This window comes from Podarcis liolepis (assembly GCF_965112155.1).
Source record: "Podarcis liolepis genome assembly, chromosome: Z".
NCBI lineage: Eukaryota > Metazoa > Chordata > Lepidosauria > Squamata > Lacertidae > Podarcis > Podarcis liolepis.
In genome coordinates this window covers 33,807,300-33,825,943 of record NC_139570.1, presented here as the reverse complement: position 1 = coordinate 33,825,943, position 18,644 = coordinate 33,807,300, and the positions used below count along the sequence as shown (strand labels likewise).

General features: G+C 49.1%; 1 protein-coding gene across 3 annotated transcripts in view; it reads right to left on the bottom strand.

Annotated features, from left to right (window-relative positions):
• The window catches only part of VAV2 (vav guanine nucleotide exchange factor 2), a 158,901-nt gene that overhangs the window by 103,684 nt on the left and 36,573 nt on the right, over positions 1-18,644 (bottom strand). For all 3 annotated transcript variants that reach the window (XM_083485061.1, XM_083485059.1, XM_083485060.1), the window contains exon 2: positions 5,522-5,638. In XM_083485061.1, coding sequence (XP_083341187.1) covers positions 5,522-5,638 — 117 coding nt within the window. The remainder of the gene's footprint in view (positions 1-5,521; positions 5,639-18,644) is intronic.

The following is an 18,644-nucleotide window of genomic DNA, read 5'->3' as shown; positions in this document are numbered from 1 at the left end:
TCTCTCTCACACACACACACACACACACACACACACACAACACTGAAGCCTATTGTCCCAAGGAAAGAAGGAATGAAAGAAAGATTAGGGACAGAGAAGATTTTTGTTGGAAATGCGCAAACTCAAATCAAGAGGCTCTGAGTTTACAGCCTGTCTGGCAAGCATATGAATTAAGTCAAGAGATTTTATGGGTAATCCTGCGATCACAGAAACTTAATCTATTTAGGATGCTGGACAGTGGCTGCTTTAATGAGGAAGCCAAGAAGGCCAACCCCTGATGGACATTAAGGGTTTCTCAGTTCCTTGGCTTGCCTGTTTTCGCCACCCTCCTATTTTCAAGAAAGACTCACTCAGTCAAAACAGCCAGGCTGCTGTCGGCAGGTGCAGCCTGTGGAACAGATGTTTCCAGCTTAAAATACTCAGAAAGTCTGCACAGGAAGGACTCCCCCATTTTTTAAAAAAGAAAATGAATCAATTACAGATTCCTGTGTTTGTTCAACTGTGCAACAGCATGAGCTCTCAGTTTCATTGCACTGCAAAATGGCCCAGCATTATTGCAAGGCTCTGTGTTTTTCATTTTAAAGGTATCTGTTATTCTGCCTTCCCACTGGCAGCTGTGGACAGCCTCACACCAGCTAATTTAGGGAAGCTCACAAAATCAAGGCTGTTTACATTTGCCATCAAGGTAACCCAAATTGCATACTGTAGCATATCGTGTTTTGCAAACTGGGGAGCTTATGTTCATGCGCGGATCAGCCACTTCCAAATAAATTAAGTCGTTAAGAGGCTCAGGGAGCCCAAAGCACCCACCTGCTGTCAAGGAGGCTGCCTACTGTCTCTGTGTGATGACTGTGCCTCCTTTCACTCAGCCTTTGCTGCAGGTGCATCACTGTGCCACGTTTCCACATGAATCATACTCTCAGTACAGTGGCATCATTTGCCTTGCCAGGGAGCTGTCTGTCATGCCTCTGCACGAGTTGTTGCTCTGGGTCAGCCTTACAGAAACACAGAAATCTGCCTTATGCCAAGTCAGATGTGGTCCATCTAGTTGTCTACACTGACTGGCAGCAGCTCTCCAGGGTTCTAGACAAGGAGTCTCACCCAACCCCACCTGGAGATGCTATTGATGATTGAACTTTGGGTTCTTCTGAATGCAAAGCAGACGTTCTGCCACTGAGCTGTGGCCCTGCCCAGGGCAGATGCAATAGGTTGGAGTCAGAATTATAGAGTTGGAAGTGACCCCCTAGAGGCATCTAGTCCAACGCCATGCAATGCAGAAACCAGCAAAATAATCCATAACAGATGGCCATGCAACCTCTGCTTGAAAACCTCTATGGAAGTAAAGTCCACTACTTCTCAAGGGAGTCTATTCTATTGTCAAGCGGCTCTTACTATCAGAAAGTTCTTCCTAGTGTTTAGTTGAAATCTCCTTTCTTGTAACCTGAAGCCATTGATTCAGGTCCTACCCTCTGCAGAAGAAGAAAGCAAGCTTGTTCCATCTTCCATGTGACAACCCTTTAGATATTTGAAGGTGGCTCCTCTTAAGTCTCCTCTAATCTAGGCTAAACATACCCAATTCCCATAACTGTTCCTCTTTTAAGTCTTGATTTCTAGACCCTTCTTGGTCACCCTCCTCTGCACACCTTCCAGCTTGTCATTATATAGTCAATCTGCCTTGAGCATGGACATAATGAAGGAAGAAAGTTCTTTTTGCAAGAGAAAACTTTCAGGGGAGCATCATCTTTTTAAGCATGGAGGGAAATGAAGGGAAAGCACCCAAAATATTTGCAACTTGCTCAGGCTTTGCTGTGACCGATTAACCTAGCCTGCTAAAGCTAGGAACCCCTAGTTTGCTTGTGTGTATTTGTGTGTTTGGATAAATGCAGGTGGAGTAAAGTGGCAATGTGTTGCTAATTGGAAACGGCAGAGAGATGGATGGAGGATGGAGCTAGGGCAAACAAAGCCAGCTGCCCACCCACCATACAGGCCACAGTCTGACTGCTGTCGCGCCAAACAGCTCTGTGGGGGTTCCCTTTGAGACACTGCTTTCATCAGCAGCTAAGGACCCTGAAATCCAGCAAGTTCTCTTTCCCCCTCCTTCCATTGCCAGAAACACGACCATGGCAAGCATGTTCTCCACAAGGCAGGGGTTTTTTTTGGGAGAGGGCCTTTCCCAGTGCTGAATGTAGTCAATTGTTAAGCAATGGTCAAGGGATACCAGGTGGAAACTTTCCAATCAGTCCAGCCCAGTTGCCTGTTTTGTGGGCTTTGGTGGAAATCAAAACCACCTCCTGGTTGGCCTCCTGCCTTGGTCAACCCCAAACATGCTGGGATCATGTTATCTTTTCTCTCTGATGCTTCAGGGTGGTTTGTGCCATGGAGCAGAAGCACCTACACTTTGGAACTCCCTGCCTGTTGACATCAGGCAGGGGCCTTCACTATACCCTTTTCAGTGCCTGCTGAAAACATTTTTGTTTAAGCAAGCCCGTCCAGATATATAGAATGAAGACGTGAGTTTTAATCTGTTTTTAGTTTATTGTTATTTTAACTTTTTTGAAAGTCTTGAATTGTTGTTAATTCTTCGTGTGTGTGTGTGTGTGTGTGTGTGTGTGTATACACTACAGAAAACCTAAAAGAAAACCTAAAAAGAAAGAAAGGAATTGCTGGCAGAAGCAACACACCCTTCAAAATATATGGCTCAGTCACTCAGTTGCTAACCCAAACAAGTGCCTTCATTTTTCTTAAGTTGACTTGTGACTCAGTATCCCCCTGCCAGGATTTTTTTCATAGCAAGATCCCACACACATGACCCATTAATTCAGAACTGCAGAGTCATTAAATACTCCCTCTTTTAAAACCATCCCTGGCAAGCTGAAAAGAAGAGTCAAAGTTGAAGAGAGAGGGGTGTCTGCTAAGTTAATGAGTGCTTTGAATTATAGTCCCCTGAAAGAGAGGAAGCGAGACAGAGAGAGTATATAACTGGAAGATTTGCTCAGAAAACATGGTTGGCTCCCTTTTCCAGATCATCCTGGCCACCAACCGGCCTGGAGAGCTCAATCTATATTTATCTAGGCACATCTCATTACACCATGCTCCGGAAAATTAAAGAGCCGGCGAGGAACTGGCTTTTATGTTGCCACTACTGTTAGCCAAAGGCTTTGGCCTACATTGTAATTTTGCATAATTCACTGAGAGGTTAATATGCCAAACCCTGGAGGCTGGGAGTCACTCTTTGGCCACAGCTAATGCTAGATGGGCAGCGGGGGGTGGTATTTGTCTTGCACTACAAGGAATGAATAGGAAGGAGGTCAAAGGTTTACTTGAAAAAGGGGGAATCCCTCTTTGTTCCAGTTGAGAGCTGCTGCCAGTCAGTGTATGCAATATGAAGCCAGATGAACATTTTAAGTACTGTGCTGCTATTTTAAACGGCCATGGTATCTTCCCTCCCAAAATCCTGGAAGCTGTAGTTTGTTAAGGACACAGAGAGTTGTTCAGAGACCTCTATTTCTCTCATAGGGCTGCAAGTGCAGGAGATTGGCCTAGATGACACTTTTGGCTCCATCCTGCTCTACAGTTCTATGATTCTCTGAATTTTCAGGGTGGTTTAACAACCAGTACCTCTTCCCCCAGAACTCTGGGAACTGTAGCTCTGTGACGGAGGAACAGAGGTCTTCTAACAACTCTTAGCACCTTTAACAAACTACAGCTCCCACAATTCTTGGGGCGAAAGCCCTCACTCTCTGTTTTATCCCTACAGCAATCCTGTGAGATGGAGTTAGGCTAAGTGAGACATTGACCATCCCAAGGCAAGCTTTGTGGCAAAGTGGGAGGACTGGAACCCAGATCTCTCCAGTCCAAGCCCAGTACTCTAACCACTATACCACACTCCCCCCCCATTTTCTCCTGCAAAGTGTTAGCTGCAATGCTTGTTTCCCCTCACATCCAGCAGATGGAAGTAAGTTGTTCTGATTCTGTTCTGGCAAGATTATAAAGTTTATTTCTCATTCCAAAATTATCAATCCTCTTTTTCCCTGTCTATGGGAAAGCAGAGAGAATACAACAATAGACCTCTTTAAGGTGATACCTAAACCCATCAACCCTGCCCCACATGGAACACTTACTGTATCATTAAACAACAATGCAGATCAAAGCTTTGCATATCAAACACTCCAGTACCACAAAAGAGTCCATATTTTTAAAAACACATTCAAGTCTGTGCAGAGCAAAGCTGCAAAGCAAGGCTGGTTGTGTGACATACACAGACATACAGTCATGCCTCGGGTTGAAGTAGCTTCGGGTTAAGCATTTTCGGGTTGCGCTCCGCGGAGCGTGTTACTTCCAGGTTTCACCGCTCACGCATGCGCAGATGATCAAAATGATGTCGCGTCCATGCGCAGAAGCAGCAAATTGCGGCACGCGCAGACGTGGACACAGGTTGCGTTCGCTTCAGGATGCGAAGGGGGCTCCGGAACGGATCCCATTTGCATCCAGAGGTACCACTGTACATCTCCTTGCTTTTGGCCTTCTAGCATCTGAATGAAAGGTTTTGCAGACAATAGTGGCTTAAAATGCAATGAGGTCGTTTTTGCCCATTGGGCTGCAAGTTTATACATTGCTGTGCACACAGAGAGGAGGCAGGGATGCACATTACCAGTTTGGTTTCCCTGCACCTGCAGTCACACACAAATTCCTATTCATGAAACTGTCATCTGAGCATGTACAATAACTGTCTCAAATGGACACACCTCAGATGAACTGCAAAACCAATGAGGCTTATGTTTTCATATTGAACAGAAGCTGGTTTGAGAGAAGACACATCAAATTTCTCAAGAAACTACAGGATCAATATGGATTGTGACTAATGTTGTACATGCTCAGAGAAAGTGAACCAGCAAAAAGCTCTGTTCTCATATGTATCTCATCTCCACCACCAACCCAACTGATGGCAACTGACTCCTGCTATCAACTATGTAAGATGACATGGCCAAGAATCTTCTTTTATTTTCCTCACAGGCAAATAAAACAGCTGAAAAAGTTTCCACTCAGGAAGAAAACACAGAGGTACTACACTCCTGACAGACACAGGCCAAGGATTTTAAATGCTGGGAATGCCGTTGCCGTACATATTTGGCTCAGAAGCCATTTAGAAATGTTTTCTCTAGATTCTCATTTGACACACAACGCAGCATGGACCTCTGATTCTGGACAGAAAGACACCAAAAGCAATGAGGGGGAAATCAACCATTCTTTTGCATGGGTTCCCTTGGATCACATGAAAATATGTTTATTATATATTTATTTTCTTAAAGGGGGAAAAAATCAGCCACAGGACAGAGACAGTGTACAGAGGTGGTTACAAGGAGGTTTCCCATCCAAGCAAAGACCAAGCTCTGCCTTGCTCAGCTTCAGCAAAGTAGCCTTGTGTGCCTCCAGACCATATCCCTGGGACCCATTATTTTATATTTATTAGTCACTTCATAATATTGTTTCTTGCAATTGACTTACATACACATGTTCTTACCTTGCCAAAATCCCGCACATCGAAGAGATCAAAAGGGTCAAACAGCTCGCTGTTCCGCAGGCCAAATTTGTCATGGCACACTTTGAGGAACGTCCGGATGTTCTTCAAGCAGAGGAACTTTAGCCAAGAGAAGGGAAGAAAGGATTCAAGGGTCATTTCATTGCGGTAGATATTTACCTGGTTCACAAAGGGAAATGCACTGAAACAGATTTACACTAGTCATGTTAGTACAGTTCACGTACATCTTCACAGCTATCCCATGATTGCCACCTCCCCACTGAGGATTGTGAGCAACAGAGATTCCCTTGCTTCTTAATGCATCTACGGAAGAGGAAACAGCTGACTTGAGCTCACAGTACATACCCTTGGCCGCAACAATTTTCCCACTCGTGTGTGTGCTTGTTAAGAAGCTACAGATCTGAATTATGGCACTTCTTTTTATTTTGGCTTGCAGCAAAAACAAAAAAACAAAAAACATTGCTGTTTAAGGATTTGATCATCGCTCTTTTTTTACACCAAAATATTCTCCAGCATGAATCAAAATATAGACATCCCCCAACTTATGCAGGGGTTACGTTCAGGGCCCCTGTGCACATCAGTGACATCACGTAAAGTGGGGAGCACCCTCCCAAAAGTCTCTAAATCACTATTTTCCCCTGCTCCTCAACTCTCTCTCCTGCTCTCTCTTCACACAGCTCTCTCTTCAAGTAAAGTTGAAGCTCTGGGGTTGGCTGGAGGACACAGAGGAAAGTGTCTGCTGCTGCTGCTGCTGCTGCTGCCTGCATCAGATGCTAGGCAGGGAGGCTAAGCAATATAAACAAAGCCCTGTGCCTCCAGTCCCTTTGGGGCTTCCTCCACCCTCACTGATGTCCTTTTCGGCCTCAGGGGAGGGACTCTTTGCTAGCCATGAGGACTCTCCAGCTCTCTCTTGCCATTTCCTGGTATGATTCTGTTTATGTGTGTAAGTAGAACACGTGTGAGTGTGGGAATGCCTGTACAGTGGTACCTCTGGATGGGAACGGGATCCATTCCAGAGCCCCGTTCACATCCTGAAGCGAACGCAACCCGCATCTGCGCATGCGTGTGACGTCATTTTGAGCATCTGAGCATGCACGAGCGGCGAAACCCGTAAGTAACGCACTCCGTTACTTCCAGGTCACCGCGGAGCGCAACCCGAAAATGCTTAACCTGAAGCTGCTTCAACCAGAGGTATGACTGTACAGCAAAAGAAATCTATACAGTCAAACCTCGGTTGTCAAACATAATCTGTTCTGGAAGCCCTTCCAAAACGTTCAACAATCGAGGCACGGCTTCCAATTGGTTGCAAGAGCTTCCTGCACTCAAGCAGAAGCCAAGCCACATCGGATGTTTGGCTTCCGAAAAACATTCGAAAACTGGAGCATTTACTTCCAGGTTTTCAGCATTCGGGAGCTGAAGCGTTCCTAAACACAGCCTTTTGGGAACCGAGGTTTGACTGTACAACTAAATCAATCAAATGCAATAAAGCACACAAAAAGCATTCCCATGCACACAAACCACCTTGCCCCCACAACACCTAAACCAAGAGTAAGAAACATTTTTTTTATCCTGAGGAAGCAAGAGCCACTACCACAATTTAAAGACGCCTTCCAGCCAGGCGGCAGGATTTGTGGGCTATTCATAGTGTTAATGCATGGGTAGGCAAACTAAGGCCTGGGGGCCGGATTTGGCCCAATCGCCTTCTAAATCCGGCCCGTGGATGGTCCAGGAATCAGCTTGCTTTTACATGAGTAGAATGTGTCCTTTTATTTAAAATGCATCTCTGGCTTATCTGTGGGTCCTGCCTGCTGTTTTTACATGAGTATAATGTGTGATTTATTTAAAATGCATCTCTTGTGAGGCATAGGAATTCGTTCATTACCCCCCCTCCCCAAAATATAGTCTGGCCCCCCACAAGGTCAGAGGGGCAGTGGACCGGCCCCCTGCTGAAAAAGTTTGCTGACCCCTGTGTTAATGTCAGCTAGCAATAAAGGGGTTTGTTTTATTTTTTATTCTTATTATTGATTTTCTCTTTTCCTCTGTTGTACAGTGGTACCCCGCAAGACGAATGCCTCGCTAAACGAAAAACCCGCAAGACGAAAGGGTTTTCCGATTTTTAGAGGCTTCGCAAGACGAATTTCCCTATGGGCTTGCTTCGCAAGACGAAAGCCCATAGGGAAATCTCCTGGGACAGCGGGGAAACGCAGCGCACCTTCTCCTCTGTTCCCAGACCTGTCCTGAAGGCTTGTGGTGGGAGGTCCGGGAACAGAGGAGAAGGCGCGCAGCGGCTCTCCAAGCTGCGGATAGCAGCCTGCTGCCCCGCACGAGGGGCGCTCTTAAGCAGAGCGCCTCTCGCGCGGGGCAGACATTCACAGCTTGGGGAGCCCTGCAGGACTTCCCCGCAGGGCTCTCCAAGCTGCGGATAGCAGCCTGCTGCCCCGCACGAGGGGCGCTGTTAAGCAGAGCGCCTCTCGCGCGCAGACATTCGCAGCTTGGGGAGCCCTGCAGGACTTCCCCGCAGGGCTCTCCAAGCTGCGAATAGCAGCCTGCTGCCCCGCACGAGGGGCGCTCTTTAGCAGAGCGCCTCTCGCGCGGGGCAGACATTCGCAGCTTGGGGAGCCCTGCAGGACTTCCCCGCAGGGCTCTCCAAGCTGCGGATAGCAGCCTGCTGCCCCGCACGAGGGGCGCTCTTTAGCAGAGCGCCCCTCGCGCGGGGCAGACATTCGCAGCTTGGGGAGCCCTGCAGGACTTCCCCGCAGGGCTCTCCAAGCTGCGGATAGCAGCCTGCTGCCTCGCACGAGGGACGCTGTTAAGCAGAGCGCCTCTCGCGCGGGGCAGACATTCGCAGCTTGGGGAGCCCTGCAGGACTTCCCCGCAGGGCTCTCCAAGCTGCGGATAGCAGCCTGCTGCCCCGCACGAGGGGCGCTCTTTAGCAGAGCGCCCCTCGCGCGGGGCAGACATTCGCAGCTTGGGGAGCCCTGCAGGACTTCCCCGCAGGGCTCTCCAAGCTGCGGATAGCAGCCTGCTGCCCCGCACGAGGGGCGCTCTTTAGCAGAGCGCCCCTCGCGCGGGGCAGACATTCGCAGCTTGGGGAGCCCTGCAGGACTTCCCCGCAGGGCTCTCCAAGCTGCGGATAGCAGCCTGCTGCCCCGCACGAGGGACGCTGTTAAGCAGAGCGCCTCTCGCGCGGGGCAGACATTCACAGCTTGGGGAGCCCTGCAGGACTTCCCCGCAGGGCTCTCCAAGCTGCGGATAGCAGCCTGCTGCCCCGCACGAGGGACGCTGTTAAGCAGAGCGCCTCTCGCGCGGGGCAGACATTCACAGCTTGGGGAGCCCTGCAGGACTTCCCCGCAGGGCTCTCCAAGCTGCGGATAGCAGCCTGCTGCCCCGCACGAGGGGCGCTCTTTAGCAGAGCGCCCCTCGCGCGGGCAGACATTCGCAGCTTGGGGAGCCCTGCAGGACTTCCCCGCAGGGCTCTCCAAGCTGCGGATAGCAGCCTGCTGCCCCGCACGAGGGACGCTGTTAAGCAGAGCGCCTCTCGCGCGGGGCAGACATTCACAGCTTGGGGAGCCCTGCAGGACTTCCCCGCAGGGCTCTCCAAGCTGCGGATAGCAGCCTGCTGCCCCGCACGAGGGACGCTGTTAAGCAGAGCGCCTCTCGCGCGGGGCAGACATTCACAGCTTGGGGAGCCCTGCAGGACTTCCCCGCAGGGCTCTCCAAGCTGCGGATAGCAGCCTGCTGCCCCGCACGAGGGGCGCTCTTTAGCAGAGCGCCCCTCGCGCGGGCAGACATTCGCAGCTTGGGGAGCCCTGCAGGACTTCCCCGCAGGGCTCTCCAAGCTGCGGATAGCAGCCTGCTGCCCCGCACGAGGGACGCTGTTAAGCAGAGCGCCTCTCGCGCGGGGCAGACATTCACAGCTTGGGGAGCCCTGCAGGACTTCCCCGCAGGGCTCTCCAAGCTGCAGATAGCAGCCTGCTGCGCCTATCCGCAGCTTGGAGAGCCCTGCGGGGAAGTCCTGCAGGGCTCCCCAAGCTGTGAATGTCTGCCCCGCGCGAGAGGCGCTCTGCTTAACAGCGTCCCTCGTGCGGGGCAGCAGGCTGCTATCCGCAGCTTGGAGAGCCCTGCGGGGAAGTCCTGCAGGGCTCCCCAAGCTGCGAATGTCTGCCCCGCGCGAGGGGCGCTCTGCTAAAGAGCGCCCCTCGTGCGGGGCAGCAGGCTGCTATCCGCAGCTTGGAGAGCCCTGCGGGGAAGTCCTGCAGGGCTCCCCAAGCTGTGAATGTCTGCCCCGTGCGAGAGGCGCTCTGCTAAAGAGCGCCCCTCGTGCGGGGCAGCAGGCTGCTATCCGCAGCTTGGAGAGCCCTGCGGGGAAGTCCTGCAGGGCTCCCCAAGCTGCGAATGTCTGCCCCGCGCGAGAGGCGCTCTGCTAAAGAGCGCCCCTCGTGCGGGGCAGCAGGCTGCTATCCGCAGCTTGGAGAGCCCTGCGGGGAAGTCCTGCAGGGCTCCCCAAGCTGCGAATGTCTGCCCCGCGCGAGGGGCGCTCTGCTAAAGAGCGCCCCTCGTGCGGGGCAGCAGGCTGCTATCCGCAGCTTGGAGAGCCCTGCGGGGAAGTCCTGCAGGGCTCCCCAAGCTGTGAATGTCTGCCCCGCGCGAGAGGCGCTCTGCTTAACAGCGCCCCTCGTGCGGGGCAGCAGGCTGCTATCCGCAGCTTGGAGAGCCCTGCGGGGAACTCCTTCTTCCCCCGCCAGCCTTCAGAAAAGGTCTGGGGACAGACTGTCCCCGGACCTGGTCTGAAGGCGGTTTCCCTAGGAACGCATTAATTGATTTTCAATGCATTCCTATGGGAAACCGTGCTTCGCAAGACGAAAAACTCGCAAGAAGAAAAAACTTGCGGAACGAATTAATTTCGTCTTGCGAGGCACCACTGTATGTGCCAATTAAAATAATAATAATAATGTGGAGGGATTCAAAAACCAAACATTAGCATGTCCTTGTTGGTGAGGCATTTTCCTTTTCTATCGGCTTTTTCCAGCTCTGCAATATTCCTAACTGAGATGAGGATGGCCAGAAGTGTTGTATTATTTTATTTTTAGGTCAGCTGAATGTATCGTCTTCTTCTTTTTCATATATAAGAAAAGGAACCGGCAGAGCGGGGATGGACTGTGGGGCAGCTCCCCAAAGGCTTGGCACACGGTCAAAGCTCAGCCAAGCATCCAGATCACTTCTGAGAGCTAATGCAATCCCTCTTTTTTCCTAGAAAGTGGGAGGCTGCCTCTCTGACAAGGGCAGTAATGGACTGATAGAGTGTGACCATTTTGCAAGACAGCATCCCTCTCGCTCTCTCCTGGGGCCCTACAAGAAGCACCCAAAAACGTTTTAATGTGCTGAAATCAAGCAAAAGAAAGGGTCTCACTTACAATAAATGGATGACCAACTCGCACAAGGTGATGGGGGAGATCGGGGTGCTGGGTGGGGAGTCTGCAAAGACCCCTCATAGAAGAGCCCCTAAGTGACCACAGGGAAAAAGAGACTGCCATTGTCAGGTTGGGGGGGTGAGATTTATTTAGAGCATTTGTACCCCACTCTTCAGCCAAAAAGGCTCACAAAGCAGCTTACATACAATCAGTGAAACCAAGACAATCCGTACCCACAAGCTAACAATCTAAAAGAATATGATACACAAGGTTAAAGGGACAGGGAGGGAAGAGGAAAACTAAAACTCAGGCAGCAATTTCTAAACAGTTGCTCCTATAATGACCAGCTGGCACAGTTGAGGGGCAGGTAGGGCCTGATGGAGCTGAGTCTCCAGCAAAGCTGATGGACTGAATCATTCTGCTCCTATTTCTCCTGCTGAGGCAGTCTGGTGGGGTGGCTGCCCTCATGCTGACAGGTGAGGGAGAGGAAGCCAGATGGAGCTGGCCTGCTGAAGCAGAGCCAATGAAAGGCGCTCTGCTTTGCAGGATGGATGTGTGCAGGATACATTGTTGATTTGTTCAGGTGTACACCTTTAAAGCCCTAAACGACCTTGGCCCAATATACCTGAAGGAGCGTCTCCACCCCCATTGATCTGCCCGGACCCTCAGGTCCAGTGCTGAGGGCCTTCTGGCGGTTCCCTCATTGCGAGAAGCAAAGCTACAGGGCACCAGGCAGAGGGCCTTCTCGGTAGTGGCACCAGCCCTGTGGAACGCCCTCCCATCAGATGTCAAAGAGAAAAACAACTACCTGACATTCAGAAGACATCTTAAAGCAGCCCTGTTTAGGGAAGCTTTTAACATTTAATAGGTTATTGTATTTTAGTGTTTTGTTGGAAGCCGCCCAGAGTGGCTGGGGGGGACGCAGCCAGATGGGCAGGGTACAAATATATTATTATTATTATTATTATTATTATTATTATTATTATTATTATTATTACACCTCAACATAAAGAGGGACTTTCTGCATGGGGCTCCAGTTTCAGACCACTGAGGCTCCTCCACTCACAACAGTTGCACACATCCAGCAAGGTAAATCAAGTTTTCCAAATTTCATGAATGGACAAGTAGGGATATTTTAGCTTGTTATGATTTTCTTGTTTGCTTTTATGTTTTTATATTGTTGTAGACCTCTGTGATATAGCCTTATGATACAGCAGTATGTAAATATTTTTACAAATTAATAATAAATAAGGAGGCAGTCATTTCTGTCCCATCCAGCATCAGCCACAATGAGTGCTGTTTCTATTCTGCTACAGTTCGGCTTCTGCTAAATTTATTATTTGTCTTGCTAGCTGCTGTGGCCAAAGCTTACGTAATTAATTTCATACGTAATTAATTTCAGTGTATTTGAATGGAAGGGAAGCGCCAAAAACAACATAAACAAATACGGTAATGATTTACATGCAAATGCTGAATGGATTCGCTTGCATGCTTTCCATTCCCGACCCCAGACGGACTGCAGGAATTTCTGCTCCCACTTGCTTTGAAATTGCCCTACTGAGAATCCTCTCCCACACACAGCTAGTTTCTGCCTAGGATTAAAATATCACCTTGGCCAACTTTCAGGTACAGGTTGAAACTCTGTTCTGTGCTTCCAGGCTGTTTTGTGATCAGATGGTCCTGATTGCTGACTGGGGACCAGGGGCAGAGAACACCCTTCCCCCGCCCCAACTGAAAATGCCCACACTGCTGTTCCATTATAATTCCTCCATGCAAATTATGATGCAGCTAAACTGGGAGTACCATGTACAGTTCTGGCCATCTTATCTCAAACAGGACATTTGTAGAGCTGGAAAAGGTTCATAAAAGGGCAACCAAAATGGAGCAACTCCCCTATAAAGAAATGCTGCAATGTTCAGAATTTTTTAGTTTGGAGAACATTATGCATAGCATGGAGAAAGTGGACGGAGACAAGCTTTCCTCCCTCCATCTCTCAGAATGTTGGAACTCAATAGAGGACATTGAACAAAGCTGAACTGAAGATTCGGGACACACAGAGTACTTATTCACACAACACACAGCTTTGGAATTCGCTCCCACAAGAGGCAGTTGTAACCACCAACCCGGGTGGATCCTTCAAGGAAGTCAAGGCAACATGCCCTGATCTTCTTATCCTCCTCATTTTATCCCCACAACAACCCTGCGAGGTAGGTATGCTATATCACCCTGTGAAGTAATAAGAGCTACTGGCCCAATGACTCTCAGCAAGTCTCATGGCAGAGCAGGGATTTGAACTCCGACCTCCCTGTTCCAAGCACAGCACTCTGTCTGCTACACCACGCTCCCTCTCCAAATGAGTTAACTTGTTTTCTGTGGTCGGGCCTTTCATAGGCAGCAGACTGTTCCTTCCACACAAGTGCAATTCTGCAGAGGATAGAGAGTTACAGCTGGTTTTCTTGACCAGGTAGAATTTCCTTCCTGGCGCTTGGCATTTCAGCATCACAGCCGGTCTCGAATTCCCAACACATACATAGCTGCCTTCCCTTTAAACCTCCCATTTTAAAAAATGAATGGTTTAGCTTGTGACCATAATGACACAGAGCCTTGAGACTTAGGCTGGCTCTTGGTTCATAGACCTGGATGTGAGCTGCTGCTGTGCCTCCTACTCTCTGCAAACCACATGTGTATGCAGCAAGCCTTCCCAAACTTTGGCCAAAGGAGCAGCAAGCAAGCAAATGCCATTGACGCGTAGGAGTCTGCTTCAACATAGCTCTGGGACATGAGCCAGCAATGGTCGCAAAATGAGCCCGGGACCATTCCTATGGATGCTGCCAATGGTTAGCGGGTTGGACTCTGTGGTGCGGTGGTCCAGGGTTACTGGGGGATCAAAACCCATTACTAATTCTGCAGCAGGGTCCTTGCCTCCAGCATCCTGCCCAGTCAGCATGAATGGGGAGATATTTAACCACTGACTCTTCTCAACCTTTGTGGTGACGGGAGCCAATCAGAGTGAAAGGAGTTGAGTCGGCCACTGCAGATGGGCTTCCAGGGTCCCTCTGGAGAAGGTGAATGGGAAGAACCACAAGGAAGAGTTCTGTCTGCTCCAAAGCTAAGCGCTTAAAACCACAGGAGAGTCTTCGGTTCCAAGGCAATGGGGAGCAAGTTCTGTTATGCACAATGGATAACAGGGAACCACAACTTCCGGGGCAGGGGGAACACCTTAAGTATGTATTAAGTATACATGTATCAATACATTAAGTATTAATACATGGTGGCAAATACAACATAATAAGCAATACTGAAACCTGGTGGGATGAGACTCAGGACTGGAATGTAGAAATTGATAGGTATAACATATTCCAAAGGAATAGGCCAAACAGGAAAGGACGAGGAGCATGGAAGGTAGATTGAGTACTTGGGTAAAAATTGTAGGAGAGGGAAACAGCAGTGACCTTACTGTGGGTGTCTGCTATAGACCTCCAAACCAGACTACAGACTTGAATGATGCCTTCTTAGAGCAGATTACCAAACACTGAAAAAGGATAGATATAGTAGTCATGGGAGACTTTAATTATCCCCAGTATGCATTGGAACACAAACTCTGCCAAAAATGTAAGGTCCAACCAATTCTTCCATTGCCTCACTAGCCAATTTCATTTCCCAGAAGGTGGAAGAAGCAACAAGGGGGTCATCTATCTTGGACCTGGTCTTCACCAACAGGAAGAAATTAATTGACAAAGTGGAAGTACTGAGAAACTTGGGAGGAAGTGATCGTGTCCTGCTGGGTTTCATGATATCAAGGAAAGGGAAAGCTGAGTGTAGTCAAACATGCTCTCTGGCCTTTAAGAAGGCCAATTTCAACAATACTTCTCTATTCTGCCTTGGTCAGACCACACCTGGAATACAGTATCCAATTCTGGGTACCACAATTTAAGGATAAATAACAAGCTGGAATGTGTACAGAGGAGGGCGAGGAAGATTATAAAAGGTCTGGAAACCAAGCCTTATGAATAACTGTTTAAGGAGTTGTGTAAGTTTAGCCTCAAAAAGAGGATGGCCATCTGCCATGGATGCTTTAGTTGAAATCCCTTTATTACAGAGGGTTGTGCTAGATGATCCTTTCCAACTCTACAATTCTATGATTCTAAGAAAAAGTGTATAGCTGAACAAAGGCTGCAACTGAACCTCAGCAGTACAGGAGGGAGGAGGGTGATAAAAGAGTTAAGGAACTCCACAGGCAGCAAAACACAACTGAGATATTTAAGGGAAGCCAGTTCACCTCAAGCAAAAAAGAAAATCCTTAGTCCATCTAGTTCAGTGCATTATACTGTGTTTTAATGTGCTCTGTTTTTTTCCTGCCTTCTCTGCTGGTTATTGATTGATGTACAGTATATAACAGTACTGTCTACACTCATGGCAGCAGTGGCTCTCCAAGGTTTAGGGCAAGGGACTTCCACAGCCCGACCTGGAGATGCCATTGGGGACTGAACCTGGAACCTCTGAATGCAAAGCAGATGCTCTACCTACTGAGCTGCAACCCTTCTCCAAACCAACAGAAGTAGGGAAAATGCAACATATGAATCTTTTGAAATTATAGTCATTTTCTTGTCACTTTTCACCATCCAGTATCCCTCAGTCTGCGTTTTTAAAATAGGTTCTCCTGCGGTTGGAGATGAAGTAGAGAGAGCTGGTTTCCATCACCATTTTTCCTGGGGAGCTAGTCAAGGGGAAGACATTGTCTGATAAATCTGCTCAAGCTGGTGAAGGCATGATAAATGAACGGCCTCTGAGCCATGTGTAGAGAACGCCCAGGTTCCAATGGCTCCATTATCCTAATTGCTTTTAACGGGGGTGTCAGAGGCCTTCCAAGGGGGAAAAAAATGTAATGAAAGAGCACAGGAAACCGGAGGAAAATGGCACATCAGGGGACTGCCCTAATGGACGGGTCGGGATTTCACAGAGGTGCTGGCTGTGGATCAAGAGCCTCGGGTGCCGAGGCTGTCGGAACAGGCAGGTCCTTGTGGAATTGCACCAAGGGCGGGTGCCGCATACGAAGGAAGTATACCAGCCCGATCAAACTGTGCTGTGAAGGGGCATCGATGCAGACGCCAAATGGCCCGGCTCCAGCACTCAGATACGGGGACTGGAGATGCGGCAGCTTTTGCCTCTCCGAGATAAAAGCCGGTGACGGATGCGGAGCGTAACTCTGCTCGGCGCTTTCTGACGGTGATGTACAGCCGGCTGCTTATCTCGCTGCAGGCACAAGCCGCGGACTCGCTGAGCCAAAGAAAATCTCTCTGGTGGGAGCCCATCCATGTATGCCTTGCTACAAAAAGAAGAAAGGGAAAAGGGAGCAGCTGGCACAATTGGGGGGGTGGGGGAAGGAGCCGGAAAGGACTGAGATGGAAGTTGCCATCAAGCACACAAGGGCCTCCAGTGTGATGGGGGGGGTCCCTGCCATGCACATGATAATAGAATCAAGCTAAAAGAGACCCCCAAGGATCATCTAGTCCAACCCCCTGCAAAGGAGGTATCACAGATGATGATGATGATGATGATGATGATGATGATGATGATGATGATTTGTATACTGCCCTTCACCTGAAGATCACAGGGCAGTGCACAACCTAAAAACACAAAACGAGGACATAAAATACATTTTGAAAACAAACCAATAGCTCCTCTCCCAAAAACATGCAGATTGAATGTTAATTCGCCAAAGGCCTGGTTAAAGAGAAACATTTTCACCTGGTGCCTAAAGATATGTGATGAAGGTGCCAGAGGAATATCCCTGGGGAGAGCATTCCACAAGCAGGGAGCTACTTCAGAAAATGCCCGCACTCCTGTTGTCACCCTCCGGATCTCTCATAGAGGAAGCACACAAAGAATTGCCTCAGGTGATTATCAGAAGGCCCATGTTGGTTCATATGGGGAGACGCAGTCCTTGAGCCTCGTATAGGGAGTATTGCGGTCCTGAGCCTTTTAAAGCTTTATGGGTCAGCCAGTGCATCCGGGCCAGGATCAGTCTTATATGTTCAAACAGTCTTCCCCAAGCGAGGAACCCGGCCATCGAATTCTGCACCAGCTAGTTTCTGCACCATCTTCAGAGGCAGCCCTATGGATAACACTTTGCAGTAATCTAACCTAGAGGTTACCAGAGCATAGATGAAGGACGTTAGGCTATCCCTTTCCAAACAGGGGTGCAGTTGGGCCACCAGCCAAAGCTGATGGAAGGCACTCTGTGCCACTGAGGCCACCTGAGCCTCAAGTGACAGCAACTGATCCAGAAGGGCCCACAAGCTACATACCCGCTCCTTCAGTGGTTGTGTAACCCCATCAAAAGCAGGCAACCTCCCATCCATTGAGTCTATGGATCCAGCCACTAAAAGTGCCTCAGTCTTATCTGGATTGGGCTTCAGTTTACTGGCTCTCATCCAATCCATCACTGAAGCATGACAATGGTCCAGCACATCCACTGCCACACCTAGGGAGATGCAAAGGAGAAGTGGAGCTGGGTGTCATCAGCATGTTGCTGACAACGTACTCCAAAACTCCAGAAAACAGGATGCTGGAATATGTGGGCCATTGGTCTGATGCAGCAGGGCCTGTCGCACGCTATTAATTGTTTTGGCTCTATTTTCTATACACAGCCTGGATTGAATGCACCCAATTTTGTCTTCTTCCACAGACCCCCCCCCCCCAGTGCCCAGTGTCCATAATTCAGGATAGCCATCCCCTCAACCTGGTGGGGCCTCTGCTGGAAGCCGAAGAAGGTGGGAGCTGTGCTGCAGAATATTTGGAGGGCACTAGGTTTTTCCATGTCAGCCCAAGGCCCATATACCGTACTTGTAGCTGACTCCACTTTCTTCCTGCAGAAGAGCCTCAAAAACAAAATCTCCTCCTTTGGCCTGAAGAAGCTGAGAACAAAGAAGGTTTTTGTCGTGTCAGAATTTCCACCAACCCAACCCAGATCTTAATCACCATCATCATTGCCCCTGGCATGTTTAAGCCAGCTCACGCTTCACTGACAGCAACAGTCAAGGCTGTGTGGGTTAGGAATGAGAGGTGAAACAAAGTTCAGGCCACAGTCGCGAGTGGCGCAGGAGGGTTATTGTGGTGGAATTGGGCAGCCAACAGGTGTGACTCTGGACTGAAACTGTTTAACAGCAACCTGCCGTGGGCACTTCGGTTCTATCAGGATCAGACACAATCTCTCCACTTTCAGCCAACCTAGCTTGCAGAATCCAGTTCTACAGGCCCAGTTTTTGAACAGGAGCATCGTCAGACCCACTAAGGAAAGGATCGTGCTGTTGGCGTATAGTTTCAGGATAGCCTTCAAAGGCAGTCCCACACACGCCACATTGCAGTAGTCAAACCTGAAGGTGACCATGTGGGCTTAACTGCAACCAGGCTACTTTTGTTCAGGGATGGTCATGGCTGGCACACCAGACTATGATGTCGCCCTCCTCCATCTTTCCATTCCAGCCAACTATACTTAAATGCACGTATGCCTAGATCTTGACCATTAGCATCACAGGAAATGCTTTGTTCATTGGACCCGGTAAGGGCAAAGCTGTTGCCCAATACTGAGCTAGGGTAACCTGGACACAAGTCCATGCTGGTGTCTTTCTAATTCCATATTTAAGAATTAAAATAATTGCCACCAGACATCCTTCTTTGACCACACTTGTCAA